Below are 16,131 nucleotides of genomic sequence, written 5' to 3' on the forward strand. Positions count from 1 at the left end.
GGGTCATCAGATCAAATTAACCATAATAAATACTGATAATAGCTCACAAGTGGCCTATTATCAGGCCACTGGTCTAACATTAACTTATCACGTTTAATACGTTTTTAAATACAACCATTCATTCAGAAAAGAGTTGCTGCGTAAAACACAAATACAACTTAATGTTGACATGCAGTCGAACTAAAACAGTACAAAGATTTGATTTGATGTGTCACACTGCATCCCAATTTATTATTATCATTTTTAAACCAGAGTTGTCCCTTAATATTGGTTGATCTTTGGATTTGTATCCTGTCATTTTTTATTTCTAATCCTGTGCTTGTTGTTATATTGTTATAAAATTGTATTATTCAGTCCTGCATGCAAATGCACATATTGTACAGTACGAGCAAGTTAAAAAAAAAATCCTTTCAGTCTTGAAATTTGATAATCAAGGGGTGATCAAAACATTTACATGAGATGGATCCTGCAGTCAGTGCCATTGGCTAAGAAGTGGAGTGTGTTCCCGGGTGCGTACACTGCCTTTATGTTATACATTGTACGATATGTGATGTAAATAAAAGATTCTTCTTCTTATCAAGGCGCTAAATCTGCACTGATAACATCGATCAGACACCTCACAAACCATGAAATGCTGAACATTACAATTCAATACCAAAAACTGCTCGACAGCTTCCATCCTTTTCTCTAGTGATTTGGACGAAACATCTGATTCATAAACTGCTGCAAAATTCTCTCTCGCAGGAAAGTATGTTGGGACTTCTGATGGAACTCTTAGACACAAAGCAATATTTCAAATGTGTCCTCACCCAGCTTTTCTTCTTCTTCTTCTTGGCCTCCTGCTCTTTAAGACTACCCATACTGGAGTGGCTGGTGGTGCTGGTGAGGCTGGAGATGCTCTCTGAGGAGTTCTGACGATTGATCTGCAGTTCTACATATTAGAATAAGAGAGAGCACATTAAATGTTCACCTCTTTGTGTGTTTTTGGAGCCCAGTTCCTAATCATACTGCACATCCCGCTGCACATTCTGTACCTTTAGGTGTCATTTCTGGATTACTGAGAGCCCCCTGAATGATTTCTTGGGCCTCTGTATTTTTGACCTTCAGAATCTCAATGGTATCCTTCAGCTCAGTGAGCTCAGACTCCTGAGGAGAGAAAATGATTATTATGTGTTCATGGTAGCTCACAGGCTGGCAACTTAACCAGGATTCTTCCGAACCGAGGATTGAGGAATGTCTTTTCGCTGTCAGCGACGATGTCAGGCTGTGGTGAGTGGCTGGTGACAACCTGAAAATCCTGCCATACCTTTGACACATCTCATTTCAAGAAAACTACGTCACTTGGAAGCTTCTCTTTAACTGAAAGAATGTACTTTATCATCATCACCACCACATATTTCGGCCTTTCAATTGTTCTTTAATGGTTTGTTTCTTTGTCATGTCACTAATTGTACAACATTCATTTACATCATGATATCACCGGGATACCTTTTGGTCCGAGGAGACCGACAGGGTCTGCAGGCGCGCCGTCATCAGCGCCAGACTCTGCTCAAACGCTGCCACCAGATTAGCCTTTAGAGGAGGAGATGGAGGTAGGAGGAGGCAGAGACAGAGAGAGAAGAGTAGGGGGGTTGAGACAGCAGACAGGTATGAGTCACCAGCTGCATCGAATCTGTCTGCAGCCTCACACGCTCACAGAAACATCAAGCAAATGGCTTTTCTCCATCTGTTGCGAGAGGAGGGTGGGGATGGAGCAGTGGACAGCTGTGGATGATGTCAGAGATGAAAGAGGGCGTTAGGGTAATGGTGGTCAGGGAGGACAGCTGCGTGGCGATGAGGGGCAGACCTCATCAACGTCATGTAGCATGTTTGACCTTTGGGCAAAGATGTCTCACACTATTAATGCTCATCGTGGTGAGAGTGGTAGCAATTAAAAATGTTCTAAAATTCATGGCTGACACCGATGTTAAAGAATTTGTCAACAAAATGATAATGGTGGGTCAGACTGTCCCTTTTTCTTGCAGTATTACTTCTGTTTAACTTCGTTTCCTCTCTCCAACTAAACTCTCTGAGAACACTTATTTTGTGGAAGCTTTCTGAGCTGTTTGAAACGTGTTCTTATTGTTATTTATACTGTCATATCTTTGTATATAATATGATAATTTGATTGTTTTTACTTTTTCTTATTTTATTTGTCTGGTTTCATTTTCTATTATAAAGACCTCTGTAAGTTTGTTAGGAGAACTGCTATATAAATAAAGTTCATCATTATCATTATGTTTAAAGTTTAGGGAGGTTTCCCAGCACCGACAGCCCGTTGTTTAGTTGTTCCTTTCCTTTTGTTAAATTTGGTTAGCCTCTTATTCCCTTCCTTCATTTAATTTTGTGGTTGCCTTGGTCAGGTGTTTCTTTATGGTCATATTTATCTAATAACATAAAATCTCGCCACTGTTGAACCCGTTTGATGTTATTGACCTCCAAAGAGAAAACTTTCATGGGGCACAACAGCCGCAACGACTCAATAAAATATAATCAGCAATCTATCCATCTTTTTCGATGACCTGTATACCTCCGCTGTGGCTGCTTGAGAGCTTGTTATATCACCAGAAAGTACTCATCTCAATTTATCTTCTTATTCATTTCTCTCAAATGTCTAGAAGTTGTATCCCCAAGATTACAGTTGTATATGGGATACCTAATTAGTCTTCATATCTAAGAAAAGTCAGAAATAGTGGAAATAGTTGGAAATTGGTGCCCTGAAAATTAGTTGGTCAATCAATTTCTTGACTGACAGACAATTAAAAGGACAATTATCCTCATAACTGCTCAGCTGTCAATATAGCAAATAGGCCAAGAATTTGTTTTTTTGCAGAAAATCCTCTAAAAATTTGAACAATATGAAGATTTCTCTGGCCAGCAGTCCAAAGATTTTCAGTTCAAAATTATATGAGACAAAATGATTGATTAAAAGACTGCTGAAAAAAAAACATAATGAAAAACACAATTATGTGCTACTTTGTCAACATGCTTCATGGGAGGTGATGAGGACAGCGGTGCCACACAGCGAGCCCGACAGAGATGTCAGATGACAACGACTCGTCAGCTTGACGTCCGCTCAGAAACATGCGAAAGCAACACAGTTTGCTGTGGGAGCAACAGTCCAACAAACCTGGCCTTGCTGCTACACCCAGCATCCAGAGGTGCGGGTCAGCGGGAGGCAGGCAGGGGGCAGCAGCGAGTCCAGCCAAGAACGGATCAAAAAAAGGGACAGTAGCATTAGGCAAGGGATTAAACAGTAAAACACACAGAGGAAGACACACACAGACAGGCTTCATACAGTCACACATGTTGTTCAAAACACTCAGGTTAGTTGTTTAGAAGGGGCAGTGGGTAAAACAGTGAAATAGGAGACTGTGGTTCTTATTGGTAGCTATTATTAGATCAGGATCAGTGCTAGGGAAGTGTTAAAGCGTGATTCAAACAGGCATCTAAAAGATGCAGAGTGAGGGTCAGGGTTCCCACACCGTCTTAAACTTCAAATTCAGTGACTTTTCAAGGTCCTTCCAGGCTGACTCACTAAAAAAATTGAAGGACCCCGACATTATTTGTTTAGTAAATCATATCATAGCAACTTAAATTTCTTTACATCAGCAAAATATATCAATTCGATCCCTCGACCCATGTCTGTTTACGATATTTCAAGGACCCATGGGAACCCTGGAGTCAGTAGAAGCAGAGGTTAAACATTTATCAGCTGGTTCAATCAAAGAGTTAATGTTAAACTAGTGTCTAACAGTGGACAGATGTACTTGGGAGTGAGAGAGCTGAAACATTGGGGCCTAGCAGTTATGTTGCTGACCATAAACCCAATCTAGGGATAATTTTTTCATGTTGTGCCACCTTTGTGTCACGACTGTTGGTTATCAAATAAAGGCTCAAAAATATCATTTCAAAAGCCCTGAGTAGGTTAGCGCGCCCTGGATATCTTATGACTAGCGGGCCTTGCTCAGTGCAGACTGGAGAGAGGCCAGAGTAAAGAGCAAGGATTCACACCATATTTTCCCCACATCTCACCCTCACAGAAATGCAGTGCAGATATCAGATACGACTCTTGCATGGGGTTTCTGTATCGAGGTTGGTTGTTGGCTAAATGACTTAGAGGAGGTGTAATCAAAATTTTGGAAACACATCAACAAAAAAGGTTTATTCCAAAAGGAGATCTTTAAAGAAATAAAAATCCTACATACGTTGGCAGTAAGCTGCATGGTCAAGTCGGCCACCTTCTCCTGGGAGGACTCCAGCTCTCGCCTCAACTTGCGGATTTGCTGTGGACAGAATTGAAAGTAAGCCCAAGCTGTATGGACAATGTTTTATTAAGCATCAGGAGCAAACTTAGACAATCCAACAACTGAATGCATTAACATGGGTTGTTTTGTTTTGAGAAACAAAAAAAAAGAATATGCCAACAACGAAATGGGTTATCACTTCAGACCAATAGAAAATGTTTAATGAAGGGATGACAGTGGATTTTTACCACTTTCCTCATGCACTGAGAATTTTATGAGGTCTAAAAAAATGTCTTTATCAAATGTTAGCAGGTGTTGCAAAGGGACAAAGAATATTAGAGATAAAACAAAATGAACTGGGTTATGAGCTCTGCGGTCACAGACTCCAGTGAGCACTGATAACAGAATCTGATGAATGGGGCCATTTCAACAGGATATCACTGACAGATGACGCAGAGGGAAAGGCACAATGTGAGTTGAAGCATCACTGGCATGTCGGCCTTACCTCTCCTTGTATCCTGTCCTCATTCTTAAGAAGGCATGGTGAGAACAAATAGACAATAAACAGGGATAAGGGAGGGCATTAACTTTACGGGCAGTTGTTTATCCACTGTAAAAGGGACACAACAACAGTGAAATACAAACTAGGAACAAGTAATGAATAGTTGTCTGATCACAGAATTCAATACTAGTTCACCAAGAGGTTTGTAACCGACTAGGGAAGACTTTAATATAATGCATTAAAGGGTCTCCTACCTATGCAGTGCAAGATTTTTTTAAGTGATCACTTTGCTTTTGAAGACAGGACAATGTGTAAACTGAAGTCAAAAAGTCATTAAACTCCAGTAAAAGCAAAATTACAATTAACATATTATGACTCTACTCACCGCGGAATAGTTGGATGAAGCATTGGATGCCAAAGACAGTACGGAGCCATGAACTGAAACAGGAAAGGTGGAGATTAGACTCAATATCAAAAGTAACTAATTTGTATTAAAAGCAATTTTATCATTAAGCTAACCAGAAATCAAATAAGTATTAGTAATCAATCATTTATCATAAATGCTATAGGGCTGTGCAATATGATCATAGAGAAAGGTCTACAGAAGGGCCACCAGTGTTGATTCCATCTGGATCATATATGACGCCTTTAAGTCTGTTAATCTAAAATGGAGGCACCAAAACACTTCACTTTTCATTAGAGCTGCATTAATATTTATTTTCACAATTGTTTTGTCATCAAAAGGTTAAAAAATTTTTTCAAAACTGCTCATCACAACTTCTCAGAGACCCAAGGGACGTCTTCAAATTGCTTCTTTTGTCCAACAAACAGTCCAAAAATGCAAAGACTCTTCATATACCACCATAAAAGAAAAAGAAAAACGGCATATTCCTACAGTGAAGAAGCTGGAGCCAACTAAAGTTTGACGATTGAGCCTGAAAAATGACTGATCTAGGGATTTAATGTTTATCAAAAGTCCTGCCCATTACACAGCAGGCTTAAATTATTGGTGGAGGCTCTCCTGTTGTTTACATTTGGATCACAGATAGTGCCTTGAGGCCTTACATAACTGTCTACAAATCTAAAATGGAGGCACCTCCACTCCTCTCCACTTTCCTTGCTCATGTCCTCTTGACATTTTGCCTAACAGACTGCGTGCTGTATGAGCAGACAGCTTTGTTTAATTTGAGGCCATGTGGGGCGACTCCCCTGCAGGGAGGCCGGCTGAGCATGCTCACCATCATCCCCCTGTTCGCGGAAAGACCCGCACCGCATCATGCTTTTTGGCCGGTCAGCCAGGGACATACTGCTGCCCAGGGGGGAGGATCCATAGAGATCGCAGGCGGACTCACTGGGGGGGCCGATGCTGTTGGAGCGCGATATCCTCGGGGTGGTAGAAATTGGGGCAACTATCATATAGGAGAGATGTTTGGAAAGACAGATGACGCTGTAGGATGCAGTTGAGAAACACACTTACACACACTCAGTATGGCATCCATATTCTGATGACTCAGTGAAAGGCAACACTTTGGTTCCACAACAGTCAAAGATATAAATACAGCCTGACTTGACCCCCTATGGCCTCCATCTCCAGCATATTTAAGACTTAAACTCCAGTCTGAGTAAAGATATGAGAAGGTATATTCACAGTCAAATCTGGTGCCGTCGTCACTTCATCATTCAGACACAACTGGATCTATACTTGACAACTTGTGTCAACGTTTCTTAACTGTGATAACGAGGCTGGACTTCCCTCTCAGTATGAATCCAACGTTCCAGTCTTCAATAATAATCAAGGATAAGACGGATGGCTTATCAAAGATTTCAAGCCTCATTACTCTCAAAGCTCAAACGGGGAGTGTTTTTAGAACTTGGCAGACAAATGGAGCGAGCAGACTCACCCACGTTGGTGAGAGGAGCCTTGCCGGAGGAGGGGTGGAGAGGGCGGGTAGGAGAGGGCAGCTGAGGGGGGCTATCGCTCTCTGTCATGCTGACCGTGGTGTGGGAGTGGCGCCTGCCCGGTTTGCTTCCGTCACTATCTGACAGGCTTGAGCCATAGCGTCTGAGGAAAGAGAGGTCATTTTAAACTTCAGACGGTGAAGAAACATCACAGTGAGAGACTTCATTTTGGATGCCGGAATGATAATTGTTTTGACGTACTCTAAGCCTTTCTTCGGCAAAGTACTTCTGTCTGTTTGTAAGCTGCAAAGAAGAGAATAAAAACATTATCGATAGGACATTAACAGTCATTTTGAACAATTCTTTTCAAGTCATTTTACCATAGCACCTGGGCAAGACATCGCATGGGTTTATCCTCTAATCCCCTTTTGTACATCTACCCCATATGGGACACTGGGCACTTTCATACACGCAGCATGGGATTGCCTAAAAGTATATTCCTTTGGCAGAAAATAACTCATCTCCACTTTGACAAACAGAAATCCTCTGACAGATCCAGCCCTCCATCTTCTAAATGACACAGCAGAGTCTCTCTTCCCGAAAAACACACATAAAATATGGAGTGCGGGTACGTCTGCTGCCAAGGAACTTACAGCTCATTGTTGGACGTTTTCAAGCTGAAACAGTTCTCACAAATTATATTTCACACACTATGGAAAAGTGTTGTTAGTTCAACAAGTCTTGGTTCACTGGAAGATGGAAAAAGGCCATGTTATTTTTACTCAAATAACTATTTCCTCTTCAATTATTTCTTTCTGACTTATGTGTGCACTTGTACTTTCTTTAACATACACCAGAGGAAAGAATAAGGTGTCTTTGCAAATGTACATTTCAGAAACACTTGGTTGCCAGCACAGATTATCACAGGTTGACCATTTATCTTCTAAGAACACAATCTTGTGGACCATTTTCCCATCCTTGTTTCTTTGAGTAGCAAATATATGTTTGTAATTGGGAATCAAGAGGCCTGGAGGCAAATCTATAATAAGTGAGCAAATTAACAAGATCTTTTGAATAAGAAACAATAGTGAAGTTCTCACTTAAGCCCCATTCATGCTGGACAAGCATTACTTGGACCTCTAGTAACATGAATTTATTGCAGCGGAAGTCCGTGATCTTAATCTTACATTTCCATAAACAGTAAAGTCAAATTTCCTCTGCAAATGACCTACCATATTTCTCCTACAATTAGAATTAGTCTTGTGTACATTTCAGTTATTTACTCCCTTTTTTTTTTCTTTTTTTACTTCTGTTGTGTGTCGTTGGATAACTTAAGTACTAAATTTGATCAGGGCTCATGATGTTGAACATCAGTCAGCAGCTGTGCTATGAGATCGGCGACAGCAGAGGTTAGGGTCAACAAAATGTTGCCACCAATCATCTAAAATGCACTGTAAATGTGTATTTATGCTTGTAGTAACACATGCAGGAAGTGCGTAAAATAACTCCAACAACTTTATTACTATGGCTTCTGAAATGTTGCGTAGAGCCTTGACATGATGTCTGGGGTATAATGTCAGTAAAATTGAGTAAAATGCAGTCTTATCCCATTTGAATGCGCCAAACAAAACACAACCATGAGGGGATTATTTCAAAATCACATGAGGATGCCTGGTTCTACTACTCCTGCTCGATCTTAGACTACATCTTACCACAAAGTTGGTTATTTGTTCCTTCACAATAATTTGAATATTGTTTAGATTCAAGTCACCAACATACACTGAAGACAAAGGAAATAATGGAATTACATTTTGGACATCAGACACTTCTTAAGATGATACGTACGTTTCCCCAAGGTTGAGGGAGGTTCTGTTTGCAGATCCCCAGGTTCCGGCACCCCTCTCTTCCTTGTTGTATATCTCAGTTCTAACAAATCTGGAGTTGGAAGGCACGCTCATCTGCAGGGGAAGGGACTCCATGCTGCGGTGCATGGACAGCTTGGGGTAGAGCAGCGGTGACCCGCTCACACTCAGGCTGTCACTGGTGTAGGAGCCAGGGGAATCGATGTGGAGCACAGGTGCAGGGCTGGGGGTGAGACGGGAGGATGTGTGGGAACCAGCCAAGTCCTGCAGCTTGGAGTATGGGGGGACTTTGGGCGGGAGGTCCTGGAGCGTCACGCAGGAGTCGAGACTGTTGGAGTTGACTTTGTCCAGATGAGCCAAGCTGGGCGGACGACCCAGAGACTTGGTGTTCAGCATCCTGGAGATCAGGCATATGAAGAGATGTTAAAATATAGGGAGAGCCCTGGGACATGATGTTCATAATAACCTTTATTATATTGTAAGTCATCACTGGACACATGCACGAGCACAATATGTACTTATTTCAGGATCTTCTATCTTAACTCTTAACACTGTATAGCATATAGACAGAAAGCTGCAGTTGTATTTGAGATTTCTGCTTCTAAATTTGCAACAGCAACATAAATCTAAAGAAACATGTTCCCATTACTCTAGACCTCGTCTTTGATTGAAAGAAGAAAAATCTTTATAGTGAGCTCGGGAGTATTTCTAGTAACTAGGACACAGTAGCAAGAGATATAGCTGTTGAATTTTTTAAGATCTCGTTTTTCAATCATGTACTTTCATTGGACTGTGGAGGCGGCAGCAGAAACCATGAGCCTGTAAAACCAGTTACTGCATGGCTGGATACCACTAGAGAGTAGAAAATTATGGATTTCTTAAATTATTTGGGTGAAGCAACCCTTTAAAACAGTGTTTTAATGACCTGGGTGTGGTGGGTGATGACAGTTCGGGGTATTTGCTGCTGCTGGTTCGTCTCAGGCCGTGCAGCTTGACAGCAGACTCTCCAGTGGACTGAGCCTCCTCTCCTTTCAGAGAACCACAGTCTATGTCAGCACCCACAGCCTTGGCCTTGGCTCTCTCCTTCTCTTTCTCTCGGTCGGTCTGGTTCACTGGACCTGTGCTTCGATTAGACATTTTACTGCTGCAGCTACTGGGCTCTTTAACTCTGGGGCCTGTGGAGGCCATTGGCACAGGTTTCAAACTCAACAGACCGGGGTCAATGGTACCGCTGACTGGCCGGGTTGCCGGGCGACCAATCACACTAAGCGTGCTTGATTTGGCCGGTCGAGGCAGGCTGCGGTACTGGATGCTGTTTCGGGCGTTTGGCCCCAGGAAGCTCTGCTCGCTGCTGGCATCGAAACTGTTTTTTCGACCCGAGGGTAGTCCTCCTCCCACAGGCTTCACTGGGATGCCAGATGACTTGGGGGTTTTCCCCACAGTAGCAGAGCCACTGGAGATGGTGGCTCCCCCTGCTGTCATGACAGTGGCGGTACCGGTGGCTGTCGGTGGCCTCTTGTAGCCGAATGAGGCTCCAGCCGTGGGTTTAACCAGACCTGAAGGGGGCTTGCGGTGCTCTCCATGATGATCCCTGCCGGCGTCTGAACGAGACCGCTGTAGACCAGCAGTTTTAAGAGATATCTTGGATTTATCCAGTGGCCTCTCACATTTAGGTGCTTAAAAAAAAAAACACAGACACAGTTTAATGACAACGTTATTCAACAGCAACGTTATGGCAATTTTAATAACAATAACATGTTATTATACAGGGAAAATCAAGGCTGGTCAGTTTTCTCTTTTGCCACCTTGACCCTGAAAGAATAAGCTACTTTAGACAGACTGGATGGGTTGACCAGCAGAGCTTATGGGCGGTATTTATCGGTAGCAATATTTAAAAAGTTTTACTCCTCAGACATTTCGTTGACAGACAGACAGACGTTTTTTTGATCTTACTGTAGATAGGTTTGTAAGTACAGTACTGTACAGCAGTAATACGGTTTCAGTTAGTTTCCATTTTTATTTCAGATAAAAGGCATTTCTTTCTCCAGAAATGCCTTCCCTATTTGAATCTTGTTCCAAGGTCATCAAATATTGATGCTTTTGGCCTGAAATTCAAACCCACAGCTTTGTTTTTTGACAACCTGCGGATGAGACGCATCAATCAACTATCTTTCTCCAGAATCAACCCCCCATGCCTTTAACTAGAATGTTTGTTTTGTTTTTAACAACCTGCTTTAGTTTTTGGTTTAACTTTAGTACACTATAATAACCTTGGTGAGCAGTCACTCAAACCTGCAAACCTGAACGAATAAATATGACGACAACCCTACTTAAAGGACTGAAAACTAAAATGGATAATCTGCGCTGTGACACATCATGTCTCCCTTAACTAGACACCTTCATTTCAAGTAAATGTATGTCATACTAGCCATCACAGCTGAGATAGAATATAAGCAAAAAACATCTGTATTTACTTTAGGAGTAGGAGTTTAGGAGTTGAAAGCAAAATTCATTCAAACACATATATCTTTTTACCTTATGCTAAGACATATCCAAGTCATAGAAACGTTCAAAATCTGAATCTCATTACGGAGGATTAAAATAAAGTAAATATGTGGTAATCGAAACAACCATTAAAAGATAAAAGGGTTAAGGCTGAAGGTAAAGTTGGAATATATTCATAAAAGCAAATGCAACACATCTGACCTCTTGAGTCGTTCTCTAAACCTTAAAAAGTTCATCTGCTGGAACATTTTCCCACTGTTAAAACTACAGCCAGAACATATACAATCAGACTGATTTGAAGCTGGGGGAAACTAACAAGAAAATGCCAAGAAATGTTGGCACTGGAACTCAATTTTAACCCATTATTTAATCATGGTATGCTTTTTTCCAGGGATTACACAAATACTCTGCATCTCTGCAGACATATGTGTAACAGGCTTTTCTCTGAGACAATAGCAGAAAGATGGCTCTGGCTTTTTAAGCTGAGATTTTTCAATGAAGTTGATTTCATGGTGCATTTTTTCCCTTCAGTATTCTGCGCTGTGCTACAAATCAAAACCTTGCTTACGCTAAAGGGTACACTTCTGTATTCATCTTGATACCAAGCAGATATCCGCCTTGGCTGCTCTACAAACAGGCTCTGTTTTATATTTGGATCCAGCATACAAAGAAATAATGGACAACATAGAATTAGCAGTTAAAACCAGGTTAAAAGGAATAGTTCCTCAACAAATCTAAATTCACTTCGATGCTAATGGAAAGTCTGATGATGTTTTGTAGTCCACAAAGCATTTCTGGAGCATTACAGCAAAAGAGCTCACTCCTAGAACAGTTACGTAGATTGGGACTTGTTTTAAAATGTAAAAACTGGAAAATTAAAACATAAAAATGACTCCATAAAGCTAATCATAGCACAAGTGTCCAGAAGCCCCAAGATCCCCCAAAATATTTGAAAAGACATTATTTACACCCTTTTTTAAGCTCAAACCTTCACTGTAGCTTCTAAGCTTCAAGCTTTAGCATGCACCCTGTCTGAGGTGGGTGCTTAAGCTTGACTGCAGGGTAAATATTGGGCATCTCAGGGCTTCTTGGACACTTGGATTATGCCTGACAAGCTATATGGAGCTTGTCAAAAGTCTCAAATTTTTCAGTTGTTTAGATAATGACTGATTTTCTTCTTCTGGGTGAACTGTTCCTTTTATAACAGCAGGAATATACTGCATCAGTACAGGAGAGGAAAAGGACATTTTGAGACGTGTAGATGTATAGTGGGGATATAACATGTCTCACCCGCAACTTTCAACGTGCTCTGAGAGGTATGGGTGATGGGGGACGTCACGCCTACAGGAGGGTTACGACCCTTCTTGAAGCTTCCTGGCTGACCCAAACTTTGAGGCTTCTTCAGCTCTCCTTTACTGCCTGGCTCTTCGCTGAGACTAGGAGGCTTCTTTCTCCACTTGCTGGGGGCCTCCGTCTTGAGACTCCCCGTGTCATAACTGCTACTACTGAGTTTGTGGCTGGCTTTGCCATCTTCGCTGTACCAAGACAGTCCGCTCTCCACCAGGGAGCGCTTCTCTGCATCGGTGCGGAGCTGCAGAGGGAGGAAGAGAAGAGGCACAGTGCGGGGAGGCATCAGTCATGGTCCGTGTTATCTACGGAACTGACTGCTGTCTGTAATCTTTGTTTCATCTCAGCTGCATTCCAGTGGGAAGGAGGGAGAGATAGGATGATATGCCACGAGAGGATTAAAGAAAACCACAGAGGAAAACAAAGGATGGATGACAAAAAAAAAAAAAAAAAAATGAGAACAAGTATCTATAGATTTAACACTTTCTGAGATAAACCAACACAGTGAAGAATTAGAGAGAAAATGTAAGAATAGAGGAGAGCTGGAGCCTTTATATTTTGTAAAGCAGGACAAAAAAAAGACAGCTACACTTTAATAGAAAACTGTCATGTGGTGCACTGAGGAGGTGGCACTGAGGACAAAATTGGGCATGCTGCTTCTTGGCATCCTGTAAATGTGCTATAGAGCGACAGATGGCTCATTGAGTAGCACTAACATTCATTTCTTCCCGCTGAGCATTCTGTAAGTAAGCAAAAAAACAAAATGTTTACCTGTCGACAAGGTAAAAACAACTAACACTTCACCAAAGTGAACTAGGGCTGCAACTAAGGATTAACTTTATTATCAATAAATCTATCTTTGTACTGTGTTGCACAAATGTCTACAGAATTTATCATGCCAAGTCCACCCTGTGTTTGTTGTACACAGCATGTTGGATCACGACTGGCTACTGATCTCGTTGTTATGAATGCATGCCTTAAACTTGAGGCTAAGCGAAGAGAAATTTTCCACCTTTAGAAGTGAATCTTATAACAGCCTTCTAGTGTTCAACTCTGCATATCATCCTGCAGAAGGTTGGAACAATAAGCAAAGCACATTTTTTTGTGAAGGGGGGCTTTAAGGCTCAGTGGAACCACCGGAAGTTTACAAGTCATTTTCTGAACAGGACATGGAGCTGCTGTGGTAAAAATTTACTGCACTGTGACAGATTGTGTTTCTCTTTCGTTTCGGTTTAATGACAGAGATCAGGTCTGTGGTGTCTTTTCGCGGCCTTGTCAAAACAGTGGTCTCGCATCTAACACACAATACAAAGTAAATCACAGAGTGAAGTGTCAAAAATGCTTCAGATAAAGGCGTTGGCTGCAATCTTTAGCACTGCCTTCACAAAATAAACAAGACAAAGGCTAGCAAAACGTTGTCACAGACTGTCCGGTATTGAATTTCGGCTCACCATAGCAGAAGAGTTGCGTCTGGATCCCAGGGGTGTGCTCGGGAGGGAGTTGAGGGAGGAGCTGGCGTTGAACTCCTCTGAACTGAGGTTCTCCGAGCCTTCGCCATCACCGTCGCTGAGCCCGCTGCTGATGGAGCTGCTCTCGTCCCAACTGAAACAAGACAGAGTGACCACTCAGCAAAAATGTGCTCTCCTCAAGTGAATGGCAAACATGTGAATGAAGAAAATGTAAAGCAGCAGAAATCTGTGTTTAGAGGGAGAGGAGGCTGGCAGTGACAGTGATATGTCCATCTGTCCGCTGTAAGCTGTCTCTGGAGGAGGCCACATGCTCAAACAAGCAGGTAATTCCAACATGGCCGCAGCTGCTCTGATTCAACTGATACATCAGAGCTCCAGACCATATGTTGACCAAGGCTGCAAGAGTGGATGTCTCGTGTTTATGACATAAAGTAAAAGTTTTTCACTTATTTTCTAATCACCTGTCCCATGATGTACTTGTTCTCAAAATATTTTCTTGCATTTGTGCATCAAATATGGGTTTTTATTTAAATCTAGCACTTTGGAGTTGGAGCTTCTACTTCATCAAGAGCTACTGGGCTTACTAGTAAGCCAGAACATACACAATTATGGTGCCAGAGGCTGTAAAATATTCATTATGATGACTCTGCTACGGCTCAGAATCATCAAAATAAGTATTTTTGTGTCAGGCAGCCATCCTGTGTCATCCATTAATGTGCTGTGCTAACATCAAAATGTCGTTTTGTTGCATTTCTTCATTAAATCAGTTCTTGTGTTTGGAATTTACTCCACACTTAAACCACAACAGCTTCTTTGGAAAACGCATAACAAGCAGTCTGATTAATCATTATTCCATAAAAATGCCAAAACTGTGAAACCAACAGTCCAAAGACCACAAATACTCTTCATTTACTGTCATAATGGATGAAGAAAAGCAGCAAATCCTTACAATTATAAAGCTGGAACCACCCAATGCTTGAAATAAGTGCTTGAAAAATTACTAAAACAATCAAATGGTTAGCAAAATAGCTGGCAAATTAATTTTCTCTTGATCTACTATCGATGAATCACTGGTTTTAAAGTTTGCAACCTTTACTGCAGTTAACAAACATAAATGTGAATAAATCTAACTTAACCCACCAATGCACATCCTACAATCTCATAATGAGCAGTAATAGTAATATGGTCAGTTTGAAGATTAAAAATATAAGCTTAACCATAACTTTATCTAAATCACCATGACAGCACTGGTCGCAGTATTTAAACAGGGTCAAGCACACGGCCATCTTTAACTGTAGCTTCAAGGGACAGTTTATAGGACGCTGATAAATCATGCTGAATAATAAGCAAAGCGACTGACAGCTCAGGGTTCAGGACGCAGTCTGGTATGCACTAAAGACACAGGATGAGGGGAAATCAGAGTGACGGGCTTCTTTAAACCTCCCTGACCTTTCCCTCCACCCCACGATGAAGTCCTGCGCTGCCCTGAAACAGATGCTGCCAGATTGGCGCCTCGTGCGAGAAGGCAGGGGACAGCCTCGCTCACCGGGCATCAGTTTCTCTGGATGCACTCATAATCTGAATACATTTAAAATGCACAGCACTGCGAAGAGAGTTCAACAAGAGGTATAGCCTCGCAGTCAACCAAAACACCGCAGGAGGATAAAACAATTCCGGGTTTAAAATTGGAGAGTAAAACATTTTTATGTGCTTTAGAACAGCAATAACACATTGTTGAATTTAAAAATTACATCTCCAGAGAGCCAAACAAGAGTCCAGCTCAGATTTGTATAATTACTTTCCCCATCATTACTACTGGCAAGCACAGGTGGTAATCAAATTTATGTTGGCGCACAAAAATGTGGCACAGTGGAAAAGGTAAATTAATAAGACCCTTTAAAGCTGAGTCACTGCTCGAGCTGAATCAGTCCTTTTCCCCTTTCTCTCGCTCTCCTCGCTGAGCTCAAAATGCTCTTTGTGGGTCTGCAGCCTGCAATTAGCAGAGGCACGGAACATGGAATTGCATAGAAAAATACAGGGAGACAAAAATGGCCCATACACGTTCAGAATTGAATTTAATCACACGGCTGCAGTCGAGTTGTAGTGGCAGTTGTAAAACACCGAAGAAGCTTAGCTTGTCACTTTGTGCTGGTTCTGGGCATTAAACGCAACATTTCAGTGATTTGTGGCTGCAGATACATGACCTCAGCGGGCCAAAGACAAATGTTTGATTTGAGAATTTTAAAACGTTCTCACATGAA

At 41.7% G+C, this 16,131-nt stretch overlaps 1 protein-coding gene across 10 annotated transcripts in view; it reads right to left on the minus strand.

Annotated features, from left to right (window-relative positions):
- nav1b (neuron navigator 1b) overlaps positions 1-16,131 on the minus strand; it is a 97,098-nt gene that overhangs the window by 12,237 nt on the left and 68,730 nt on the right. For 5 of the 10 annotated variants that reach the window (XM_037099792.1, XM_037099794.1, XM_037099793.1 and 2 more), the window contains 14 exons: positions 13,853-14,003; positions 12,345-12,645; positions 9,475-10,225; positions 8,533-8,946; positions 6,949-6,990; positions 6,690-6,850; positions 6,027-6,197; positions 5,174-5,226; positions 4,792-4,815; positions 4,248-4,325; positions 3,170-3,181; positions 1,489-1,572; positions 1,035-1,146; positions 810-931 (listed from right to left, as the gene is read on the minus strand). In XM_037099792.1, the coding sequence (XP_036955687.1) occupies positions 810-931; positions 1,035-1,146; positions 1,489-1,572; positions 3,170-3,181; positions 4,248-4,325; positions 4,792-4,815; positions 5,174-5,226; positions 6,027-6,197; positions 6,690-6,850; positions 6,949-6,990; positions 8,533-8,946; positions 9,475-10,225; positions 12,345-12,645; positions 13,853-14,003 (2,476 nt within the window). The remainder of the gene's footprint in view (positions 1-809; positions 932-1,034; positions 1,147-1,488; positions 1,573-3,169; positions 3,182-4,247; positions 4,326-4,791; positions 4,816-5,173; positions 5,227-6,026; positions 6,198-6,689; positions 6,851-6,948; positions 6,991-8,532; positions 8,947-9,474; positions 10,226-12,344; positions 12,646-13,852; positions 14,004-16,131) is intronic. The other 5 variants (XM_037099796.1, XM_037099795.1, XM_037099801.1 and 2 more) reach the window with 2 other exon arrangements.

This window comes from Acanthopagrus latus, chromosome 6, assembly GCF_904848185.1.
Source record: "Acanthopagrus latus isolate v.2019 chromosome 6, fAcaLat1.1, whole genome shotgun sequence".
Lineage (NCBI taxonomy): Eukaryota > Metazoa > Chordata > Actinopteri > Spariformes > Sparidae > Acanthopagrus > Acanthopagrus latus.